The following is a 26,250-nucleotide window of genomic DNA, read 5'->3' on the forward strand; positions in this document are numbered from 1 at the left end:
AATAAAAATGACTTATTTTCTCAAAGCCTTCTCTGTTTATTGACAATTATTATTTTAAAAAAATATGAGCCAGGCAGTGGTGGCACATGCCTTTAATCGCACCACTTGGGAGTCAGAGACAGGCAGATCTCTATGAGCTCAAGGTCAGCCCGGTCTACAAGATCTCGTTCCAGGACAGCTAGGGTTACACAGAAAAACCCTGTCTTGAAAAATCAAAAACAAACAAACAGACAAAAAAAACCCACAAAGTATTTGGTATGTAGTGCTTCACTAGGAAATAAGAAATAAGGAAATAGATGGCACATCTCTAACCACAGGGAACATAGTACAACATGCACAAGAATATAAGCCAAATAATCATACAGCAGAAGTGTACCCTGTGTGTGTGCACACTCCTGCTTCATTAATAATCATACAGCAGAAGTCTATCCTGTGCACACCTGCATCACTAATAATCATACAGCAGGAGTGTATCCTGTGTGCACACTCCTGCATCACTATTAATCATACAGCAGAAGTGTATCCTGTGTGTGCACACTCCTGTAACACTTGCTTTGGAATTTGAATCACATGCACACAGAACATCACTGGGTCACTCCCCAGGTTTATATCATGCATGTTTGATTGCATCTCAGTGGTTTTGATTTCTTAATTTCCAAAGTGGCCCACAACTAGGTTAGAGTTTATAGGACTGTGTTACTACTATAGCTAGAAAAATTCTATTCAATATTAGGTGATTCCTTTACAATTAAAAAATGTTATTAGAAAGATAACATTCCATAATACAAAAACAGATTTCTATTAACTTAGAAATAAATGGTAACTACAGCATGCAGACACAGGCACTGCCAATCAAGCGATGCTCCAGCCTTTACATAGACTTATTTATCCTCATTGTTTAACTGATTTTTATCAAAAAAAGTCTGTACGTAAGCATGTGCACCATGTGTATATGCTGCACCCTCAGAGGTTAGAAGAGGGTGTTAAGATCACCCTGAAACTAGAGTTATAGAGGGTTGTGGGTCTCCAAGTTGGTGCTAGGAATTGAACCTGGAGTCTCTGTAAGAGAAACAAGGGTTCTAAACCACTGGGCTCTCTCTCTAGGCCCCAAGTTTCTCTTTGGTATGTATTTCCAAGCATCATTTCTTCAAAGACATAGAGATTGAAAGACAATAATGAAAAGTACATTATATAGAAGAGGAACAAAGCCAATTCCTTCTGTTTTGAACCCCGTTTGAAATACTATTTTGCTTCTTATCGATCCCTACTCTAAATGCATCTATACCACAGTTTTATAATTGGTCCTGATTTCACAGAATGAAGAACAGAAATCTGCTAAAAGAACCTATCCTTTAGACTATTCAGATAATTTAAGGGGAAATTAGTGACAATTTGAATAAGAATGAAACAATCCTAGTCTTATAGCTGATAAAATTTCTGATACCACAGCTTTCTCAAATAATTATGTAGTCCTGTTCCAGTTGGAAACTTACCTTTCAGTTACAAATCTTATCAAAGGACACTAGAATCTGTCCAAAGAAACATTTAAAATATAACAAACCAGGGGGCTGGAGAGATGGCTCAGGGTTTAAGAGTACTGGCTGCTCTTCCAGAGGTCCTGACTTCAATTCCCAGCAACCACAGGGTGGCTCACAGCCATCTGTAATGAGATCTGGTGCCCTCTTCTGGCCAGCAAGCAGACAGACAGAACACTGTATACATACTAAAGATAGAATGGAGGAATCTTTCCAAGGCCATAGAAGTCTGATATATGTTAAAAAAAAAAAAAAAGAAAGAAAAGAAAAGAAAAGAAAAGAAAAAGTTCCAACATTTCTGTTTTGAAAGTATAAATGGGAGACTTAGGGCAATTTAGAGAAATTGATTTGATTTCTGAAATTTGAAACAGGTCCACTGTGTCTTCTGAGAAGGGTAGCTTGTTATAAAAGAATAACCATAACACTGCCTAGGGACTCAGGGTCCCACTCTGATTGCTGCTGCCTTGGGTTTCCTACTCCTCCCAAAGAGCTAAGCAAATCTTAGTTATTTGTTAGGACAGCTTGTTAGAACATGAGTAATGATTACTAGTCTATTCCTAGCCTTTTCTTTCCATAAGTCCTTGATGCTATGTATAAACAAGGTCTCCTACACATCAAGAAGTGAATTTTACTCTTTTCAACGGAAAAGCCGTCTCTTAATTCTACCCACATATTAAATCTGTGCACCTTTTGTCCCTCATAGTTGTGACGTGTGTATTGACTGGACTCAACACCCAGTACCACCATCCTGTCTTAGCTCTAAGCATACAGTATCCAGGCTAAGAGCCAAAGCTTTGCTGATTTCTCCCATCATAACCTTGTTTTTTGTTTGTTTTGGTCTTTTAAGGCAGGGCTTCACTACATAGCCTTGGCTGATCTGGCACCCACTCTGTAAACCAGGCTGGCCTTGAACTCCCAAAATATCCACCTACCTCAGCCTCCCTAGTCCTGGAATTAAAGATGTGTGCTACTACCGCTAGGAATAGCCTTGGGTTAAAAGACCTCTAACAGACGTGGGATTTTTGTTTGTTTGGTTTTGGTTTTGTTTTTTTTTCGAGACAGGGTTATGAAGCTCTGGCTGTCATGGAACTCGCTCAGTAGACCAGACTAACTCCAAACTCACAAAATACCCATCTACCTCTGCTTCCTGAGAGCTGGGATTAAAGGCGTGAGCCAACACTGACCGGCGGAGATGGAGATGTTGGTTTTAGGGTTTCCTAAACGTCTATAAAGGAATTTTAAGCCACTAGTTTTACGATCTGTGCATTTGCTCTGCTCCATGCCCTATCCATAGTAAGCAGATCTTGTGGCTGCAAATTCAGCATCAGAGGAGGGCGGGGGCAGAGGCCAGCTACGCTCACAGTCTTCCTGAAGTGCCCGCGGGCGGGGCCGCGCCCCTTCCTGCACCCAAGCCTCCCACAGCGAAAGCCCGGTTCAGGGGCAGGGTCCAGGAGGACCGGAAGCAAACGTTTACTTTCTTCGGCGCAGGCGCCGTGGGGCAAATCCCATTGGTGGTTGTGGGCCTGCGCTGTGGTGCGTCCCCGCCTCTTCGTTCTCAAATTCTGTTTAGTGTGGCGTCCTTAGTTTCTCGCCGTTCCCAGACGCTAGGAAGCTGGAGAGGGAGTTTAAGAGGACTTTCTGTGCTGCCCCTTTAACTCCCGAACAACGGCCTAGTCCTTTAACAACACCGAACAATAACGCCGATCTCACAACCACTGTGATCCGGTTCTCTGATGCTACGGAAGAAAGCGGGAGGAGAGTTGTTCAAACCTTGCTTCTGATTCTGTGCTGACCCAAAAGACAAGCTCATGTTACAATCAAAACGGTGCGCCTTCGAACGGCAAGTTTCTTCTGCGAGGCTCGGGCGGACGCCTGCGCAAACTGTAGAGCCGAGCTATGGCGACTGAACATCCCCCAGCAGAGGGAGCACAGCAGCCGGCCCTCTGCTCTGCCACCCAGCGGGCAAAAGAACCGCAGGAACCCAACTATGCCCTCAGACTTACTCTTGAAGGGCACTCAGCGGCCATATCGTCAGTTAAGTTTAGTCCTAACGGAGAATGGCTAGCAAGTTCTGCCGCTGATACGTTAATTATAATTTGGGGGGCATATGATGGGAAATGTAAGAAAACACTCTGTGGTCATAATCTGGAAATATCAGATGTTGACTGGTCTTCGGATTCTAGCCGTCTCGTTTCTGCCTCAGACGACAAAACTCTAAAGTTATGGGATGTGAGATCTGGAAGATGTTTGAGAACACTCAAAGGGCACAGTGATTTCGTCTTCTGCTGTAATTTCAACCCACCATCCAACCTCATCGTTTCGGGATCCTTCGATGAGAGTGTGAAAATATGGGAGGTGGAAACAGGAAAGTGCCTCAAGACCTTGTCTGCTCACTCGGATCCCATCTCTGCCGTACATTTTAATTGCAGTGGGTCCTTGATAGTGTCGGGGAGCTATGATGGTCTTTGTAGAATCTGGGATGCTGCCTCGGGCCAGTGTTTAAAAACACTCGCTGATGATAGCAACCCTCCCGTGTCTTTTGTGAAATTTTCTCCAAATGGCAAATATATTCTCACTGCAACTTTGGACAGTACTCTTAAACTGTGGGATTACAGCAGAGGCAGATGCCTGAAGACATACACTGGCCATAAGAATGAGAACTACTGCATATTTGCCAGTTTCTCTGTGACTGGTGGAAAGTGGGTTGTGTCTGGCTCCGAGGACAACATGGTTTACATCTGGAACCTTCAGACTAAAGAGATTGCACAGAAGCTACAAGGTCACACAGATGTTGTGATCTCGACAGCTTGTCACCCTACAGAAAACATCATTGCATCAGCGGCATTAGAAAACGACAAAACCATCAAAGTGTGGACGAGTGACTTCTGAAGTCACTGGCAACCAACTGATATGTGAAGTCAGAAATAATCGAAAGGGTGACTTCTCTGAAGTTTGGCGTGGTTTTGTAGCTCTTGTTGAATTGTCTTTGATGTTATGGGTTTGAGACATTTTAATTTGCGAAATGAGACCACCGTAAAAGCCAGTCTAGGACCTGTGGCTTCTGATCTTAATTTTGAGGCCCATTGTCAATCTCATGTCTTGGTCCCTGGACAGCATCGTTCCTTTCCTTTCAGCAGCTTTCTCAGAGGGGAGGGTATTTGGAGTATTCAGAAGGTTGACAGAACAGGATGGCTGAGGGGAGGGGGACTTACAGTTTCTGTTTGGGAGGCCATTAAGGACAATGGCATGCTTTGAGGGAGGAAACGAGAGGACTGAAGTTCTACATGTCACGTGCATATTTTGGGTGCATATTCTACATGATGGACCATCTTATTACCACATAATCTGTCAGGCTGGGGACAGTAAGTCTGGTCAGGTTCAGTCTACAAGCCTTATACTTCTGCCTGTGTTGTGGTCAGAGGACAACCCTCAGGATTTAGGCCTCTCCTTACGCTGGTGCGCTCCACATAGCAAACTCAGGCCAGGCTTTCTCGATAGGGTTTTTTATTCACTGAGCAGACCTAGAATCTTGCTCCATACCCTGTAGGCCTGGCTGGCTGGTAAACGAGACTGGTCTCAAGCTCAGAGATCCACTTGCCTCTGCCTCCTTAGAACCTTAAACGTTTAACGGAAAAATCTCCTTAAATATTTTGTTAGACTGTGCCATTTTGTGCTTTTCAGGGAAAATATATATCAGGTTGTGGCCACTCTTTAGCACTGGGCCTCCTAACTCCTGCTCAACATCATCCAGTTCAGAAATCACCTTATCAATACTATGGTTGCTTATCTGCCCTCAGTGGACAGCTGAGGTAGGCTTTCCAACTTTTCACGCTTCTTATACAGCTCAGAGTTTACAGTTATCACCTTGCTGTTGTGATGGCTTCATGGACTGTAATAGGAGGCCGCTTGTTCCTCCCAGCTGCCTGGATAGCTTAGCCCCGAGATAACCACATAGAAATTGTATTAATTAAATCACTGCTTGACCCATTAGCTTTAGCTTCTTATTGGCTTTTTCTAGAGGACTTGATATTTACTGGGCAATGAATGAAGCCATAACTTCATTCTTTACTTGATGTCAATAAACTTCAGTCATAATTCTCCAAACTCTAATATTGACTGAGAAATATTTTGCGGTAGTCCCACATACTAACCAAACGGCAGCTATGCTAATCTCTATACCGCCAATACCTCAGACCCATATACTAACTGAATCCACATGGGGCTTCTATAGAAAATATAGAAAACCAAGCAGATGAAAACCCTGAGATTAAGAAATAATACTACAGTACTATCACTGAAAGCAACATGGGCAGAATTTTATCTTCCTGACAAGTTCTGAGAAATATATTTCAAGTATTTCAAATATATGACTATATATATCTTAAATATATTCTCATACATACTTATAGGGGGTATGACATTCAAGATGCTAGTGTATCTGATTACACTGAAAGGTGCAAGATCAGTAAGGGGTGTATCTGAAATTCTGACCAAAAAATTTAAATTTGGATAGGTGAGATGGCTCAGTGGGTTAAGGTACCAGCTGCTAAGCCTGATGACCTAAAATGCGTCCCTGGGACGTGCACAGGACAGAACACATTCCTACAGGTTGTTCTTGGACTTCAAAATTCATTCTGTGGCATGGGTAGGTACATCCCCCGCCCCAAGATAAAATTAATGTGAAAATACTAAAGAGTTTAAATTAAAACCATAAAGAAACAGTCATGGTATGTTATTGAATAGAGAATTACACACAATAAAAAATGATTTGCATAAATTAGTGGTGTATCTTTATCACAGACTTTAAGATAGACTTCTCGCTGCTCTTCCATGAAAATGGCATTGCTATATGAAGGAAGTTCTATATTAGGATTTACCAGTTTTCAAAACATGGGCTCGGAAAAGGGTTCCAAATTACTCAAGAAAAATCATTTTTTTCCCCCAAGATAGAGTTTCTGTGTAACAACAGCCCTGGCTGTCCTGGAACTCACTCTGTAGACCAGGCTGACCTCGAACTCAGAGATCCACCTGCCTCTGCCTTCCGAGTACTGGGATTAAAGGTGTGTGCCACTGCCACCCAGCAAAAATCAGTTTCCTAAAAATGCAAAAGAAAATTTGCAAGTGACAAAAATCGAAGCATTTATACCTAAATGAAACAAAGGCAAAAGTACAGTGTACAGACAGCATCAAGAGCATTAGATCATGGAGCTATCAGCAACATTCCATTACACATGTATTAAGTTCCCAGACAGTGGCACTTTTTCTTTTCTTGTAGACCAGGCTGGCCTTGAACTCAAGAGATCCACCTGCCTCTGCCTACCAAGTGCTGAGATTAAAAGGTGTGCACTGCCACTGCTCGGCTGGCACGTGACACTTTTAAAATCACAGCTATTAACTCTGAGAAGTAGTGCGTTGGGTGGCTGTAATGACTTCATCTGGTAGCACTAGGGAGGCATGTGAGAGTCACTGGAATCTTATAAAGCAGAAATCACCTGAGTACCAGACACCATGGTAGCATAAGAAGCCCAATGAAACACATGGGGTATAAGTGCTTATTTTCCCCACACTAACAAACGAGAATGGGGATGGCATTTTTGTAAGTATAAAATTTAATTCTCTGGGAGTAGCAAAGGGGCTAGTTGGGAGCCAAGCCATGAATTAGGAGCTGCAGCTGGCCCCCAGCACTTCCATGAATGATAAACACCTCAAAACCCCTGGGCAAACTTTCTCATGATGTTGTCAGGGCATTCTCAAAGGCTCTTCTAAAGCCTCTGCCTTCTGGCATGCTAGACAATACAGTGTGTGGTCCGGCTGCTTTCCAGTCTCCCCAAAAGCACCCTGGCGTTTGGAAGGCTGGCTTCCCAACATGTATCTGGGCAGGGTACCCAGCTAGTCTTCTTGTCCCTTCAGACATGATATGAGGAATGGAGAAGACCCATACTCTTAGGGCGTCAGAGGATACATTAACCTTGGTCTGTGAGTAAAGTTAGGTGGGTACCTGATGCTCCACAGAGTTAATATTAAGTTTGAAATTAGTTGCCTCTTTTTCACTTTCTCTGAAACGTGGGGAGGCAATGTCTTACTTGGATCAAAACAAAAACACAGACAAGTCATTCTTTAAGAAAATGTATTTGTTCCTCTACAGCAGAAGTGGGGAAGTGGAATAAATCTGCGCAAAGCGTGTGTCGTATCACATTCTTTCCAGTGCACGCTTGTTATTGCAACCTCACTCCCAGGTTTTCCAAATCCAGCACAAACCCTTCTACTCTGTTTTGGCCTTCATAGCTTCCTCCTCTCTCAGACGGGCTTTCCTTTCTAGGTTCAAGCTTGTTAAAGACTCATGTCTTTTCGCCGCCTAAAAGGAAAAAAAAATTGAAGAGACGATGACACCAGGCTGGGGAAGATGTCCTCTCTTTGGGCTGAAATCAGTAGGCTGACTCGCAGCACAGGCCGGAAGTGGTCAGCTGCCTGGGTGCTGTGCACAGTAGAGTCCTATACACACCTTCTTTTCTGACTTGAGTGTCCAACCCATCCAAGGAGAGAAGTGTATTGCTCTCCCTTCTCTGCCTTATACCCTCTCTCTCCAAACCTGTCTCTTTTCCCCACCCCCTTCACTCTGATTTATAATGGGAGCCACAATTCCATCTCCATCTCCCTGTTTTCATGTCTCTGTCCCTAACTTGTGAGTGTGCTTTCTGGCACCTTTCTTCTCTTTTAACAATTCCCAGGCTTTACCAAAATATTACCCATGATGACTTCTAGAATGATCTATGCTCAAACGTCACTTTCCTCGCTTCTCTCGGTGTGAACTGTTAAATTTCTATGAAGCTTTTATAATCAGGCCTGCTTTTATGTCAAGTTTGTGAATCTTGCAGTCACAGAAACTGGGATTTTCTGAGAACCCTGTTATTTCACATGTGAAGCGTCTGATGGGAGGAGGAAAGGATGGGGAAGGATGTCATTGGTAAGGACAAAGCAGAATGGTAACTAACCTAGCTCTCCTAATGACACTTAGCTCTAAAGTTTTCATTCTAGCACACACCCTTGGAAGGTGCTGGAGGACACCCTAGGGGAATTATTTGCTTCTGGAGATTTTTAACATCAAGTATTTCTCTGAATTCTAGAAATCCACATGTCTATGCACAGGCTTCTGAAGGTTTCAGTCTGAGAAATATGAATGAGAGGTCAAATGGGGAGACAGGAAAAGGGAAGCAGGCCAGGCTCATTTCCAAGAAAACATTGCTCGGGTCAGCACCCTTGCCCCTTTGTGCTCCTGTGAGGCCAGACTGAGATGGCTAGAATTCTTATGTGGCTGCAAGGCACAGAGAGTCAAGAGTTCATGTCCTCTTCACTCTGGAATTGCTCAGGATAAGGAGATCAGTTCATAGATAATCTCTTTCTTGGTTTTTCTTTTTTTCTTTTTTTTCTTTTGTTTTGCTTTTTTTTTTTTTTTTTTTTTTTTTTTTGGTTTTTCGAGACAGGGTTTCCCTGTAGTTTCTAGAGCCTGTCCTGGAACTAGCTCTTGTAGACCAGGCTGGCCTCGAACTCAGAGATCCGCCAGCCTCTGCCTCCCGAGTGCTGGGATTAAAGGCGTGCGCCACCACCGCCCGGCCCTTTCTTGGTTTTTCGAGATAGAGTTTCTCTGTGTAGCCTGGCTGTCTTGGAACCAGTCTGGCCTCCAACTCAGAGATCCACCTGCCTGTGCCTCCTGAGCGCTGGGATTAAAAGGCACTACCACCTGGCTGAAGACTCTTTTTACTCTGTAACAAGAGCTAAAGGAATCTCTAAGTGAAAACTGTGACACAGAATTGGACACGATAGTCAAGGTATGTTCTTGAATTTGAAAGCACACACATATATACACACACTTTAGATCTTATTTTTATTTTATGGGTATAAATATTTGACTGCATGTGTGTACATGTAACCACATGTGTGTCGATACCTGTGAAGGCCAGAGAGGGTAGCAAATCTCCTGGAACTGGAGTTACAGTTGGTAGTGAGCTGCCACGTGGGTGCTGGGGATTGAACCTGGGTCCTCTGCAGGAGCACCAAATGTTCCTAACCACTGAGGCATCTTCTCAGCCCCCAAAGTAACCATATTTTAATAACAAGGTAGTTTATAATAGGTCATTTGGTAACACGAGAAGTCAGATGTAAAGTTTTGTTTTTCTTTCGTTTTTTTTTTTTAAATCTAAGTTTTTATCTCTCACTTACTATGTGAGTTTTGGAAAATGCATGGTGCATGTGTAAGCTTCAGTTTTGTTATAAAGCGTGGCGATGAGAAAGCCTCTTTCTTAGGCTCTCATATCTGACTTTAAACAGGTGCTGAATGCCAGGCGGTGGTGGCGCACGCCTTTAATCCCAGCACTTGGGAGGCAGAGGCAGATGGATCTCTGTGAGTGCGAGGCCAGCCTGATCTACAAAAGCTAGTTCCAGGACAGGCACCAAAGCTACAAAGAAACCCTGTCTTGAAAAAGCAAAAAAGATTATTGTTTTGCCAGGCAGTGGTAGAACATAGCCTTTAATCCCAGAACTTGGGAGGCAGAGGTAGAAGGATCTCTGTAAGTTCGAGGCCAGCCTGATCTACAGAGCTAGTTCCAGGATAGCCAAGACTGATACACAGAGAAACCCTGTCTCGAAAAACAAAGCAAACAAACAAACAAAAAATTATTGTTTTACTCTCTCTGTGTGCGGGCACACACGTACTTAGGAGTACATGTGGAAGTGCCAAGACAATCCCTAGGAGTTGATTCTCTCCTGCCACTTGTGGGATGCAGGGATTAAACACATGTCATCAGGCCTGTGCACAGTGCCTCTGCCTACTGAGTCTCCTCATCAGCCCACTGCTAAAGCTTCCTAAGCTATGGTTTCCTCATCTCAGGGTAGCAGCTACCTAACAAAGCTGTTGTGAGGTTCAAACGAGGTCACCACTCAGAAGAGGATGCCATGCAGTAAGCATTCAGTCAGTAAAAGTGGCTTCTTCTTTTTCTTAGACCTTTCCCTTCTCAGACTAAACCGAGGAGACAATGGTGGCTTTCTTCGTCTTTGGGGGAAAGCATGCAGAGACAGAGAGGAGCTAGCTCTTACCTTCTTGCCCTCAATAACCATATAGATGCATCCTGCCACTGTCAGGGCAATCATTAAATAGCTGACCTTCACCCGAAGCCTGTTCTTTGCAGCATCAAGCATCTCAAACCTAGCAATAGAATGAGCAAACATGATTAACCCTTTTCTTTCTGTACCTGCAGCATCACAACTTAAAAGTACATTTATGTCTATAAACACAAAGCAGCCAGGACCCAGGGACCTCATAGCATCTCAGGGAGTGGGGGCCAAGTTCACAACTTTGTTTTTAGAGACTGGTTCTTTCTTACTTTATAGTCTAGGCTAGCCTGGAACTCATTCTTCTCCTCTCAAAAAGTCCTGCTATGAGTTCAAGTTATAACAAAAATATAGTTCAGAAAAAAAAAAAAAACAACTAACATAGAAGAGTTAATATTCTTTGTGAAATCCAGGTTTCTCCCCCATATTTAAACTTTTTGCACATGGGTGGTTTGCCTGAAAGTATGTCTGTGAACCATGTACATGCAGTGTCTGAGTCAGAGGCCAGACAAAGGTATCGGATTTGGATCTCCTATGAGACAGAAAGTTATAAGCCACATGTGGATTCTGGGAATTGAACCTCCATTCTCTGGAAGAGCAGCCAGTGACCTTAACCAACGAGCCATCTCTGTAGCCCTGATTATTCCGATGTTTAATGCGGGGGCGGGGGGTGTTAGAAACTATGTGATTAATTCAAAGTCTTTTTCATTTTTATTAATGCACCTAACAGTGCATTTCATATAACAAAACCTACACTTGCTGGGAATAGTGACACAGGCCTTTAACTTAAGCAGAGGCAGGAGGATCTTTGTGAGCTCAAGGCCAACCTGTTCCCTATATCAAGTTCCAGGAAAGCCAGGGCTACAGAGAGAGACCCTGTCTCAAAACAAACAAAAGCAAAACAAACCTTACGCTTTATTTCAAACAATGCATGCAAATTTGTATTTTTTCTCTAGCCTCTAACCTAGCTTTTGGCTCTGTCTTGAACCAGGGCTAGATTTGAAATTGCCTGAGCCTGCAAAATAATCCCTTAAATGTTAATCTTGTCATGAAGGCTAAAACTTGCTAAAACTGAGTAACAGTGAGCTGGAGCTTGGGCTTTTTGGCAAGTACCTAGCATATAGCTTTTCTAATCTGCCTTCTGATCGATGACCAACATACCCTGACAATTTCCCAGGTAAAAGCAAAGAGGCATAACATGCAAGAGTCTAAAAAAAAGGCTGGGTATACAAGATGGCTTAGTAGTTAAAGGTGCTTGCAGCCAAGCCTGATGACCTGAATTCATTCCCTGGAACTGTATGGCAGAAGACACTTCTGTAAGGTGTCTGACTTTACACAGATGCTGTGTCATGAGCACCACCCCAAGACACTAAATGAATAAATGTAATTAAAATGAATGAGAGAGAAGGCTATTTATCCCTGTGATTCTGTAGGAAGGCAGTGGGTCGTGGTTGTACCATGGTACCTAGAAGAGCAAGACAGGAAACATGGAGTCCAAGTGGGGTCTCCCCAGCAGGTGTGCACAGGAAGTGACTATCTCTAAATAATGGAACTGGAGTGCTTTCTACTTTCTTCTCCCGATATTTAGCATGTGTAATATTGAACATCAGCAAGAGCAATGGCTTTCAAAGGCTGCCGCAGAAGAGGCCCAGGCAGAGAAGGATCCTGAACACACACACAGTGTGATTGATGGAAGAGCTGGGACTCGGGAGGCAGATTGCACCTAGAGCTCTCCAGGCACTAAAGCTGGGCCTGCAGGACGGTAGGAACCAGGAACAACTTGTCAAGATAGTGAATTGTTTAATGGCTTAACTAAAATCAACAGAGATCCCATTAGCCACAAAAACAAACAAAAATAAAAACCAAACCAAACAAACAAATAAAAACGACAAAATCCAAACCATTTTAACTTGTGTGGGAGCTGGAATAGGAATGCCTTCCTATAGTTTAGGGCATTTGAATACTTGGTTGACCTGGACTAGCAGGCTGATCTTCAATGATAGGTTCCTAAGGGGAAGGATGTGGAGGAGAAAAATAATGAAACCAGGAAAGTAGGGACCAGGAGGTTTGCATAAGCTAATGGCTTATGCCAAGGCAAATTTATTAAGAAGTACTGTATATTATAGACAGGTGGCGCGGAGTCTGTAGAAAGCTATCATACAATAGGATGAAGCTAATCAAGCAATATTACACAGAAGAAACACAGTATAGCTCAAGGGTGTCATAGATCAAGCATACAGTGGCCTGGGGACTAATAATTCCAATTTCTTCAGGGAAAAGCCAGGGTGCCAGGAACCAAAACCTTAAGTCCTTTGAGGCCCTGGCCCCAGGCCCAGACTAGACCTTGCCATGCCCACACCTGAGCAAGGACACAGAGCTAGCATCCTCTCTGTCCTTTCATGGGAGCCTCTAAGAAAGCCTTGGATCAGCCTGGCTCCCAGTGGCACTGTTTGGGTAGGGTTGGGAGGTGTGACCGCTTGGAGGAGTATGAAACTGCGGGCAGGCTCTGAGGTCTCCAAAGCCACATGCCTTCCCAGTTCACCCCCTCTGTTTCCTGCCTACAGTCACAGCTCCTGCCCCGTGTCTGCTGCCTGCTGTCCCCAGCGGTAGGATCCTCTAGAACTGCAGGCCGGGAGCACACTCTGTCCTGGAAGCTGCCTCGGTCGTGCTGTCTCGTCACAGCTGCGGAAGGGTGACTAGCACAGTGGGATTTGATGTGCATCGGTGTCTCCAGCTGAAGTCTAGGATCCTCCCATGTGGCATAGCTTACACTCAGGAGACCATTTTTAAAATAAAATATGCTTCAATATGGGTATGACAGTTTCCACTCATCTCAAAAGGAGCAAGTTTGGTTAAAAAAATAAACAGACAGACATCAGGTTGGGAGGGAAGTGTAGAAATTGGCAGGAAAGGGCTCCTTTCCACAGCCAAGGACACAGGAGTGAGCCGCCGCCTGTTGGAGTGTTTACTAATTAGTCTCATTCTAAGGGGACTCAGGGCTCACCGGCTAAAGGAGGAGGTATTTCAGGACTTGTGAATCTGGGGGTAAAGCTCCTAGCGCCTTTGAGAAAGGCAGATTCTGATTAGGTTGGTCTGGAGTGGGGCCCTGAACTGCATTTCTAACAAGCTTCTGAGTTGATCGACAGCCAGTCTGCTACTCTGCAAATAGGGTAAACAGCTTTCTCAAGTTTTCAGTGCAGGTTTGAATGGACAATCTTAGTTCTAGGTTTCAGAGTGCATCCAGGCCACACTCTGAAAGAGAAGGCTGGCTTGTGCACTGCTTATGTTGAGTTTCACAGCCACTCACACTGGAGTCCATGGACCAATCCTCTTGACATGATTTTTTTTCTTTAATTAGTGATCCTGAGATCTGGGATCTAGTACAGTGGAAAGCACTTGCCTAGTATAAGTGAGGCCGTAAGCTTCATCCCCAACCATAATAGTAAGATAAATAAACAGAATTTTTAAATAAAAAAAGAAAAGAAAAAGAAGGAAGAGAGGAGGGCAGGGCATAGGTGGCTGAATTAGATGAAAACACAGATGTATGTGTGAACTCCTCAGATAATGATGATGATGAAAGACAGAGAAGCGGGGCCTGCTCAGAAGCATCAACAAGACAATCAGTTGCCCAAGCCCAGGAAAGAACTTTCCAGAGTAACTCACCAGGTAGTATTTTGGGTCTGAGAGGATCTAGGAACCAATAACAAGGGAGGCAAGATATGCGCGCGCGCGCACACGCACGCACACGCACACACACACACACACACACACACACACACACTATTTCTGGAGCTGTCACATGGGTTGAGGAGGACTAAGGCTTTCCTGCTGGGGCGCCTTGTGCTCTCTCTCAGCTAGAGGGGCAGCAGGACTCTATGAACAGGAAGCAGATGCATCCCATCTCCCTGGAAAAGATGTGCTGCTCGGACCCAGGTCCTTTTCATTTGTGACTTCAGACCAGAGCAAGAAGGCCCAGGAGGTTTCTTTGCTGACGAAAAATGCGTGACATTTACTCCCTCATTCTGAGGAGGATGCCCACAAGGAAGAGAGTTTCACTTCTGGCCACATGCTGGCCAGTCAGGATCCTTAGCAGAAGACTGAACACTGCTTCCACCTGAGATAGGTTTGCCCCCATGGGGCATGTGACATCTCCTAGGGACACTCTTGGAGAGAGTGCTGCTGGCATCTAGAGGGTAGAGGCCAGGGATGTTGTAAACATCCTTCCATACACACGGCAGTTCACAAAATCCAAAATATTCCAGTCCAAAGTGTCAATGGTATTAACTAAGGCAGCCAAACCCTGGCTGAGAGGAACCTGAATACATCACTTAGAAACTGTGAAAAAGCTGGTTCCAGCTGAGGTTTAAGGAGGTAGGAGAGGAAGAAACCCCTTCCTGGTTGTGAGGGAAAGCTGAGGTGAGCAGTGTATGAAGAGGAAGAAGTTTATGGAGGCGGAACAGCCCGCTGAAGTGTGAGAGGATGGGATCACTTACCTTGAAGGAAGCAAAAGAGCTGAAGATGAGGAGGATCAGGAGGCTCTCTGAAGATCTCCCAAGAGATCTCATCTCTTTGGGGGCAGTTTCAAGATAGGGCCTCTCTGTGTATCTCTGGCTGTCCTGGAACTCACTCTGTAGACCAGGCTGGCCTCGAACTCAGAGATGTGCCTGCCTCTGCCTCCTGAGTGCTGGGACTAATAGCATGCACCATCACCTCCTGGATGAGGCCTGAGGCCTCACCTCTTAAAGTTTCTACTGCTTCTTGTGGGTGCAGCCATGGATGGGTTTTGGAGGATGTTTAAGACCCAAACTAAAGCTGCTGCATCACAATACTATCCCGACGAAGGCTGATTCTTGAGGGGGTTTTGTAGGATGTAATTATTATCATTGTGCCTAGCTCAAACACAAGCTAAAACAGCGCACGTTATTGTTTCCCACGCTCCTGGAGCTGGGGATGCAGCTAAACGTGGCTGCTTCAGCAGCGCACGGGTCCACCCGTCACTAGGTAACACAGACAGACAGGTTCCCAGCAGCCATTGTTCTGGGCACTTGCCAACATGAAAACACGTAGAGAATGAAGAATGTTTCTAAATCTGGTCAGAAGATTTTAAACAGAGCTCAAACGCACTCTGCTTTCCCCGTCAGAGACCAGTGAGAAACTCAGGCTGCGTACGACCCTGTCTGCACTCACGAGATTGTCTCCGGGATTTCTTCCTCCTTCTTGAAGCGTCCTGACCACAACAGTATCTTCCTCTCGAAGTCTGTGGGTTTGTGCAGGGGTACTCTGTGTCTGTAAGATTCTGCGAAGAAAACCAGGTAAGCGTCTTGCGTGAGATTTTAATGTTCAAATCAAGCAACAGATAAAAATGCTGTTTGTATCCTGTAGCCATTCAGTTAACGGAAACACCACGAGGCTTCAGGCCGATCCGGAGCCTCATGTGACGTGAGGAGGACTGCACAGATGCCTGTTTTCAAGCGTCATTCCACAAGGCCATGAGGACTAGGGTAAAATATAAGGCCTAGCCGCCATAAAGTGGAAAGACTACCACGAGAAACACTAGGGTGAAGAGGATGCGCTGATGATGGACAAAAGCCTGCCCATCTCCAGTTGTGTGGTTAGATTACATTGACAGACACTGAACATCAAGCTGAGGAACTCACTGGATTGGGGATACACTTTTTATTCTTGTTTACATACAAGCCTGGCTGGCCTGGAATTCACCATGCAGATAAACCAAGATGGCCTGGCGCTCACAGAGACCTACTTGTCTGTCTCCCTAGGGCAGGTATTAAAGACCTGCACCACCAGAGCTGGCCCTGGGAGGAGCACTTTGAAGCCATGAAGGCACTGCTCACCTCAGTCTTCACACTGGAGAGAAGAAAGGAAAGGGCAAAGTGCAGATCTGGCAAAAAGCCCAATCAGGGGCTCGAATAAAAAGGTGAGGGCTGGCCCAGAACCAGAGTAACGGCAGCATTAAAGTCACTCTAAAGACAACAGAGAACTGGGATATCGATTGAGTTGTGGCAAAGAACCTCAAACCCAGAGGACTCAGGACCAGCAGTGATGGAGGAGAGTTATCTGTCTATGTTACTTTCATTGGTTAATTAATAAAGAAACTGCCTTGGCCCTTTAAGAGAAAGAAAATTAGGTAGGCGGAGTAAACAGAACAGAATGCTGGGTAGAAAGCAGTGGGACAGACGCTTCAGGCAGTCGCCATATGCAGTTACCATGCTTCTCCTCTCTGAGATGGACGCAGGTTAAGATCTCTCCTGGTAAGCCACCCTTCGTGGTGCTATATAAATTACTAAATATGGGTTAAAGGAAGATATGAGAATCAACCAATAAGAAGCTACAGATAACGGGCCAGGGGCCAGGCAGTATTTAAAAGAATACAGTTTCTGTGTAAGTATTTTGGGTAAAGCTAACCGGGTGGCGGGATGCAGCCCGCCGTTCTTCCTACACAGCAGCACTGCTAGCTGAATCGTTATGAAGAGAACTGGTGAGGGAGGAAAGGGGCATGGACGCCAATTTAGATTTGTTCAAGTCTGAATGAACAAATGTCCCTCAGTCCCCTGAGGAGGTTCCATTGATAAGTAAGGAGTAGAGATAAGCATTTGTGTGAAGGATGAGCCACTGAGGTGCTGAGGAAGAGAGAGTGCCAAGAGCCATGCAAGGGAACGGGAGAAAGCAGTAGAGGAAGCAGGGATTGCTGATGAGGCAACACAGGGCAGGTCCTAAAGACTGCCAGAGAGGGGCGCTCTTGAGAGAGAACTCACCGAGGACGGGAAGCAGAGACGAGGGACTCACAAGGTGCTGGGATGAGACAGGACATTCACCAACCGTAAGCCAGCTTCTACCTACAGCCCACTCATCTCTCAGAGACGTCTCTTCCACTGAGAGCTACACTTTACCTCATGCCCATCACCACATCTTTGCTTTTACCTCAGGAAACAACAGCAAGGGGAACAGGGAAGCCATGGGGGGGGGGGGCACCACCGGAGTGAGAGCTGTACAAGTACAGAAACGGGCTGGTCTTCTATCTTTCTCGGGTCATCATGCTTGTCTTCATACTCCCCTCCCCCACCCCAAAATGAATTAAGCCCCTTGAGAAGAGGATCATTGGTAGGATGCACACTATGACCTCGGCACATGAGGGCAGCTGGGGAGCCGGTGGATTGGCTTTGAGACTCTGCCACACAGTGAGCCAGAGTATCCCAGCATGGGATACTCAAAACACTGCCCATAGCCCCCCCTCCACACACCCTACAAAAAGAAGGGCAGTTCAGAAAGAACAGATAAGAAAAAGTAAAAATTAAAACCATTCCTAATGCCACTACCATAGAATAGCCAGTATGCTTTAATTTGGGTATATTTCCTCAGCTTTATCTGGGTGAGCATGACCATGCATTTCATATGCAAGTACAAGGCTTATGCCTTTACACAATACAAAGTCTGATCTCCACATATGTGTGTGTGTGTGTGTGTGTGTGTGTATGATAGATATGTAACATTCCACAGTACTACAGTGATTATAAGAAACTGCCAACAGCTACATGTAACTATTCTGAGTTTGATATTTAGACATATATTATATGTATATATATATATATACACGTATATATACACATATATGTGTGTATATATACATATATGTGCTATACATATATAACATCTTTACACTCCCAGTCTTTTCCATATATAGTGATTATTGCTTAAGATAGATCCCTGAAAGGGAAACACCAGGTTGAAGGGGAAAGACACGTTTTAAGCCCTTTAGGGATGGTTCCTTTCTATTCAGTAAGACCCGCAGAGTCCAAGTGCACCCCGAGAAGCTTGCAGACAAGCACAGCTGGGACATTACAGCTGTGCATCACCCCCCATCCCCCCATGAAGTGGCAGCTTGGCCTTAGGTATGAAGTCAGTGCCAAACTGATGTGGGACAATGTTCTGTTTGTGTTGATTTCATTCGCTAATAAAGAAACTGCCTTGGCCAGCTCTTAGATGGGTGGAGTAGACAGAACAGGAAAAGGAAGTGAGGTAGATGGCTCAGTCAGATGCCACGCCTCTCCTAAGTGAGAGAGACCACCCACCGTGACTCTCCTCAGAGAGAGAGAGATGCGATGAAGCCAGCCGCTAGGTCAGACATGCTGAATCTTTCCGGGTAAGACACCATTCATGGTGTTACACAGATTATTAGATATGGGTTAGTCAAGATGTGAGTAAGAGGCTGAAACTAAGGGCCAGGCAGTGTTTAAAAGAATGCAGTTTCCGTGTAATTATTTCAGGTTTTAAGCTAGCCGGTGGCCGAGAGCAGGGCGGCCGGAAGCTGCCCGCAGCTCCTCACTACACCAAACCCAGAATTTAGCATCATTATATTTGATCTCAAACATAATCTCTTGATGTGGCTGGGGAGATGACTCAGTCAAGCACGAGAATGAGTGTAATCCCTAGACCCACAAAAAAAAAAAAAAGCCAGGAGTAATGTGCACACACACACCTGGGGAGGCGTTTGCTGGCCAGCCAGTCTTGCCAAATCAGTGAGCCTCAAACTCAGTGAGAAACCTTGTCTTAAAACTAAAGTGGAGAATGGTTGAGAAGGACACCTGTTGAATTAATTTGGTTCATGAAATAAACCAATTTATCTAAAAGATAAAATAATTATATTTGTATTTATTATAAGGGGCAATCTCACAAAACAGGAATGGGAAGTCCAAGCTCAGATGTGCTGCAAGGGAACCACACAGAAAGAGCGCACCTGGGCCATGGGCAGTTTTTTCTACAGGTCCCAAAAAGCCACACCCTAACTTGGTCCCACCTCTTAAAGATAATTGGTTGACAAAGATTCCCCATCAGACACCGGATGTTAGCCTGTGGCACATGCACACCCCCCCCCCCACTGTGCACTGTGAACACAACCAATGCATGCACAGTAAGGACAGCAATGCTACAACACTGAGCATGATGGAGTGATAGAGGACACACTGGCCGACCTCTCCAGGTTCTTTTGATGCCAAATAATCCTAAGGGGTGGGGATGCGGCCTGCCTATTCCATAAATGGATAAAGCCATGAAAACTTACGGGTTGGAGCTTTGGAACTTTCTTGGGGCTTGGTGCAAAATCCATTGATCCTCTTCAAGTCAGTGTTTCTGGTAGACCTTAGAGACGAGGAAGCATTTCTTTCATATAACCTAAAGCAATGTCCTAGAAAAGAGAGATACATATTTCAGAGAGAAAATGCAGTGTTTTCTTAAGAAATACTTGCAAACAGCTGAATGTGTGGTACAGGTCTGTAATCCCGGCACTCAGGAGGGAGAGCTGGGCAGAAGTTTGAGGTCAGCCTGGGCGACACAGTGATTTTCAGACCAGGTGTACAGCAAGACACTGTCTCCCCATCCCTGTCCCCCAAGAAGAAAGGACAAGTCAGCAAGTTTTTAGTTATATACACAAAATACAAATCAACTCATAAAAGTTGGGTGTGGTGAAACAGAACTTGCAAGGTTGAGGCAGGAGGATTTCAAATTCAAGGCCAGTGGGGTTATGTAGTGAGTTTACGGTGTGCGTGGGCTACTCTCAGAAAAACAAGCAAACCAAACTGACAAAAATTCAGCTGTCTCAGAAAACTGAAGTTAGCTCATGTAGAAAATACAATATATGTAAAGCAGAGAAGCTACACGTGTATAAGAGATTACTAAGGTATATGCTTGGTGTTATTTCAAAATATAATTGCTTTGCTGATTAAAAAAATGAAAGTTAGCCAGGTGGTGGTAGTACACCCCTTTAATCCCAGCACTTGGGAGGCAGAGGTAGGTGGATCTCTGTGAGTTCGAAGTCAGCCTGAACTACAGAGCGAGTTCTAGGACAGCTAGGGCTGTTTGTTACATAGAGAAGCCCTGCTTCGGAAAAAAAGAAAAGAAAAGAGAAAAGAGAGATTGAGACAGAGAGAGAGAGAGAGAGAGAGAGAGAGAGAGAGAGAGAGAGAGAGAGAGAGAGAGAGAGAGAGAAAGAGAGAGGGAGAAAGAGAGAGAGAGAGAGAGAGAGAGAGAGAGAGAGAGAGAGAGAGAGAGAGAAATACAGCATAATATTTATCAGTAAATTCTAGCAGGTCCTTTTCCCAGGTGTCCAGTCATACTTACAGTGTGGCAGTATTACTTCTCTATCTCTTAAAGACAGGCAGTTGAAGTTCGTAAAGAATCAAAATGGAGGTCTGTTTTGTTTTGTAAGCATGCTTGTCTGTGCTTTGCATTACATCACAGACACCTGGGTGTTTGGGGCATGGTGGCACTTGTCTGTGATCCCAATCTTAGGAGGCAGAGGCTCAAGGAGCAGAGTTTGAGGTAACTCTCTTCTACATGAGTTGAAGGCTACATTAACACTTTGTCTCAAAACACGAAGCCTCCTTCCTACCCCACCGCAGGACCCACATGTTGATTTTGTCAGTAGTGATGCTGTCACTTAGTTGACCAGAAGGTGCTACCCACCCAGGCGACCCCTCAAAGCTCCTTACCCACCCTTCCTTTGTGAGCAGCAAAGGTAACTGTTTTCCTCCTCTTATTTAATATGGATTGCAAGATAGTGGCAATCTTTCCCACATCATTGGGTTGTCCTTAGGTTCAGGATTAACAGGATCATGGGATGAATGTTTGCATGAATAAACACATACATGCATGCACACATGCATGCATGTGCACACACAAATACACACACACACACACACACACACACTGGTCCTTACAACCTCCCAGCTGACCTTCTATTTAAAAGCACTGTAAGAAGTGACTGCGTCACGTGTACTGCTTCTGTTATCTGTTAGTCCTCAAATGTTCCCATCTTTGGTTAGGAAGGACCTTTGTGGTGGCTCCTGACTTCCTTCAAAATGTGATCAGTGGTTGTTGACAGCTTCCTCCCTTTCTGACGACATGTTCCAGACCCACTTTGAATGTTCCCACCCCGACTTGAAATGACACATTCTTCCAAAGGGATCTGGGGAATGTTTTAGAGACCCTGCAGGAACCTTCATGTCTCCACTGCTGAGCCTTTTTGTGTCTTAGTTAGGGTTTCTATTGCTGGAATTAAACACCACAGCAAGTTGGGGAAGAAAGGGTTATTTTGGCTTGCACTTCCACAACATTGCCATCACTGATGAAAACCAGGACAGGAGCTCAAACAGTGCAGGGACCTGGGGCAGGATCTGATGCAGAGGTCCTGGAGGGTGCTTCTTTTACTGGCTTGTTCCTCGCGGTTTGTTCAGCCTGCTTTCTATTTATTTGTTTGTTTGTTTGTTTGTTTGTTTTCCAAGATAGGGTTTCTCTTTAGAGCCCTAGCTGTCCTGGCACTAGCTCTGTACACTAGGCTGGTCTCAAACTCAGAGATTTGCGTCTCTGGCTCCCAAGTGCTGGGATTAAAGGTGAATGCCACCATAGTCTGGCCAGTCTGCTTATTTTATGTATACAATATTCTGTTTGTGTGTCTGCCTGCAGACCAAAAGAGGGCACCAGACCCTATTACAGATGGTTGTGAGCCACCATGTGTTTGCTGGGAATTGAACTCAGGACCTTTGGAAGAACAGGCAATGCTCTTAACCTCTGAGCCATCTCTCCAGCCCCAGTCTGCTTTTTTATAGAAGCCAGGACCACCATCCAGGGATGGCACCACCTGCAATGGGCTGGGCCCTCCCTTATCAATCACTAATTAAGAAAATGCCCTACAGCCGGATCTTCTGGAGGGATTTTCTCAATTGTAGTTCCTTCCTTCAGATCATTCTAGCTTATATCAAGCATAAAACTAGCCAGCAGAGCAAAAAAAAAAAAAAAAAAAAAAAAAAAAAATGGGTATATACCTTCTTGAAGGAATACTTTTAAGAACTACATTTTGGTCAGAAGCTTTTGCCTTCTGTATGAATACTTTAACCAATTAATGATTAAGCAGAATTAAAAGCAGAGACATCCACCAAGTTTGGCGGGAGTGGGAGAAAAGGGGAGTCAGCATGTGTGAGGCCATGGCATGAGACAGCAGGTCCAATACAGGCCTTCTGAGAGCCAGCAGACAGCAGAAGAGCCCAGGAAGGGGTAGCATCTGGGAAGTACCAGTGAGCAAGAAAGCAGGCAGGAAGGGGTAAGTGATGGATCTGCTGGGTCCCAGCACTCCTGGGTGCTCTGGAAACAGCGAGGGAAGGAAAAAGGCTTCTTTTGTGTTCTAGTGCCTTCACAGCTCTATGGGCAGATGTGCATTCGCTAGAGGATAAAAGGCCTGCCTGGGAGTCTCAGAGCCTGGCTGACTGGAACGGTGAGGAATAAGAGTTGACTTTAATTGTGGTCACTGTTTCCTCCCTTCCCTGCTCATATCGTAGAGTCCTGAACCCATATGGATAAGGGATGTGAGGCTGTAGGGGTTTTTTGGTACCTTTGTCTGGTTTGGCATCAGGATAATGTGCCCTCGTTAAATGAATCGAGAAGTGATTCGAGATGGGAAGCTCACGATGTCGCCCAGGCTGTCCTCTAACTTCCAATCCTCTGCCTTAACCTCCAGGTGTTCAGATTACAGGAGTACAACACCACACCCTGCTTGAAAACTGATCTTGTCTGTCTGTCCTTCCTTCCTTCCCACCCCACCCCCTTCTCTTTCCTTATGGCCCTACTGGGGATTCAACCCAGGCCCTTGGCCACACCAGGTAAGCACTGTACATTGGGCTATCTCCATCTCCAACCTTTTCTGCTGTCCTTTTTTAAAGAGTTGTAAAGGATTAGTTCTAATTGTCCTTAAGTGTTTGGGTCAGTTGTTTTAAGAAAAGATTTATGTACTCATGTATTTTTATGTAATTTGCATGTATGCTTGCATGACAGAAGAGACTATCAGAGAGAAGAGGGGATCAGATCCCATTACCATGTGGTTGCTGGTAACTGAATTCAGGATCTCTGGAAGAGCAGCCAGTGCTTTTAACCACTGAGCCATCTCTTGGGTCAGCTGTGGTTTTTTTTTTTTGGGGGGGGGGCAGGGTTTCTCTCTGTGTGTAGCTTTGGAGCCTGTCCTGGAACTAGCTCTTTTAGACCAGGCTGGCCTCAAACTCACAGAGATCCACCTGCCTCTCCTTCCCAGTGCTGGGATTAAAGGCGCGTGCCACCACCACCCGACCCTTGGGTCAGATTTTTTAAAAATATTTTTTACTCAATTTTAGTAATTTGGGGCATACAATTATTTGTAGTATTATCTTGTACTCTTCATGTCTTTGGCCACAGAAACGTCTGCTTAGCTTAGTGATCAGCTAAAAATCAGACAAAGTCTCCCACTGACATGCCCTGGGAGCCTCTGCAGCCAGGCTCTAAGGTAATAGAGTATGTCTCGCCCCAAGGCAGGCAATTCCCCTCTAAGCCAATTCCTGCTTACACAGAACCTAAATGAGGCAAGGGGGGGGGGGGGGGGGGCCCTGAGCCTTCCTTGGCCTTTCCTGATGGAGTACTTCCTGCATTCCATCCCAGCAGCAGCCAGAGCTCGTCAGGCCAGAACCGACACCTTCCTAGCTTTTCCTTCTAAATGTTTCCATTTATCCAGCTATCTCCTCTGCACTATGCTCAACAAACACCACAGGCAGTTTTCATAAACGTCCCAGAGACAGAGCTGTTAGCACAGCTCAGAATCAGGCGAAACACAAACTCTGTGAGAGGAGTTTCCTGCAAACCGCTACACAGGTCAAATGGCAAGAGAATCTCTGGGATCTGGGTGAGAGGCCGCCAACCCCTTCTGCCTTCATGAGCTCCTGCTAAAACTGTGGTTGCAGCTGCTGGTGTTCCGGGCTACTGTGAAGCTGACAGGAGAATGGAATGAACCAAGTCAAAGCTGGCAAGTCTTGGGGCTCTTACCACAGTTCTTGAACAAATGCTCTTCAGACCCCAAGACCTTGAAAATCTTGGTGGTTTTCATTTACACAATGGCGGATTTTCAGAGGTCCTTACCCTCTGTACAGAGACTGAGGCTACTACCTAGAGTGCCTGCTCATAAAAGACCCCACTCTTCCACTTCCAGGTCTGACCCCACCAGCGCTGCCTAGGGTGGCAGGTGTGCCCATGTCCAAGGAGATGCGATTGCTTTCGCCTGTTTCCTCACTCTGACTAAGGTAATGCAGTATCACAGCACCAGCGCTGATTTGAGGGTGAACTGGAAAAACAAATGAGAACATCTGGCAGGCTCTACACATCTGGTTCACGTTCCGACATCATTTAAAAGTAATCTCTACAGCACTTTTCAGCTACCCCAGAGGGCAGAAGTCCTGACCAGGACAGTTCCCAAGCTGTGAGACGTGTGAAGACACTCTTCCATGGTTCTTCATCGGACAGACAAAAGCACACACTGCTCAGATCCTCAAAGCTTAGTGGAACCTGAGTTAGCTGCAGGCCTGTTTGAAACACACCACACAGCTAGTGAACGCTAATTTTTTTCTTCTCTTCTCTTTTCTCCTCTCTCTTTTCACACAGGGTCTCATGATGTAACCCACACTGACTTTGAACTTGCAGCAATACCCCTCAGTGCTGGCATAGCAGAATGAACTGTCATACTCATGGGAAATGTGCACTTCTAACAACTCCTAGGGTGTAGGACCGCTGCTGGCAGAACTGCACTTTGAGAATCTAGTACCCCACCTCCACCAGTGGTGGTAAAATATATAGAACATGCTGGGCGGTGGTGGCTCATGCCTTGAATCCCAGCACGCGGGAGGCAGAGGTAGGCAGTCTCTGAGTTTGAGGCCAGCCTGGTCTACAGAGTGAGTTCTAGGACAGCTAGCAATGTTGTACAGAGAAACCATGCCTTGAAAAACAAACATATATATATGTGTGTATGTGTATATATATATATGAATATATATATTCATATATATATACACATACATACACACATACACACATATGGTAAATTTTGTTTTTTACATATATAAAACACACACATATATATAACATAAAACTTGCCATTTAACCTCTTTTAAGTGCCTGACCCACCTGTACCAAGTAGATTTGGTTAAAACCAGGAAGCCACTGATTTAAAGTGACCTATAAGGACACACCCTTTGCAAGGCTAGGCTAGGGCAGGATAAGTGGAGCTCACTAGACAGACTTTGCTCTCTAAACAGAAAATGGGAGAAGGCAGCAACTGTTTCCTCATCAGCTCCTTTCCAAAGAGAACAGAAGACAGATGGCCACTCACTCAGTTCAGCAGTAATAATAAAAGCAAAAACACCAGCCTGTGGAGTACTCGGCAGTTATCAGCCACAGAAACGCATGTGGAGATAGTCATTCACTCACCCAGCAGATAGTAACAAAGAATATACTATGTGTATGTATGTATAAGATACTTGGCAATATATAGAACAAATAAAAAATGTGTGTCATTATGACCTACATTCTAGTGTGAACACACACGCACACACACACGATCAATTATACACATTAGAAATGTAACAGACTAGTGTAAAAATTATTTTTAAATGTCATTAATACTGAAGACAGTTGTGAGCTACTGTTTTGATTTTATAATCAAAATGAGAGCACAAAGAAGCCAAGTTTCATTAAGACTTTCCTTTTTGGTCCCTAAGAGATAAAACACATTGCCCCAGATATCCAGGACAGA

At 44.9% G+C, this 26,250-nt stretch overlaps 2 protein-coding genes across 2 annotated transcripts in view; one reads left to right on the plus strand and one right to left on the minus strand.

Moving 5' to 3' along the window:
* The first annotated feature begins 3,088 nt into the window (after positions 1 to 3,088).
* Positions 3,089 to 4,443, plus strand: LOC119824998 (WD repeat-containing protein 5B). The gene has a single exon (XM_038345594.1). It carries the CDS (start codon positions 3,432 to 3,434, stop codon positions 4,422 to 4,424), a length of 993 nt encoding a protein of 330 aa, XP_038201522.1. The 5' UTR covers positions 3,089 to 3,431; the 3' UTR covers positions 4,425 to 4,443.
* Positions 4,444 to 7,648: 3,205 nt separating this feature from the next.
* Fam162a (family with sequence similarity 162 member A) overlaps positions 7,649 to 26,250 on the minus strand; it is a 29,123-nt gene continuing 10,521 nt past the window's right edge. The window contains exons 2-5 of the mRNA XM_038345200.2: positions 19,717 to 19,839; positions 15,828 to 15,936; positions 10,626 to 10,734; positions 7,649 to 7,890 (exon numbers count right to left, since the gene is read on the minus strand). Coding sequence (XP_038201128.1) covers positions 7,798 to 7,890; positions 10,626 to 10,734; positions 15,828 to 15,936; positions 19,717 to 19,839 — 434 coding nt within the window. The 3' untranslated portion in view covers positions 7,649 to 7,797. The remainder of the gene's footprint in view (positions 7,891 to 10,625; positions 10,735 to 15,827; positions 15,937 to 19,716; positions 19,840 to 26,250) is intronic.

Source organism: Arvicola amphibius, chromosome 10 (genome assembly GCF_903992535.2).
Source record: "Arvicola amphibius chromosome 10, mArvAmp1.2, whole genome shotgun sequence".
Lineage (NCBI taxonomy): Eukaryota > Metazoa > Chordata > Mammalia > Rodentia > Cricetidae > Arvicola > Arvicola amphibius.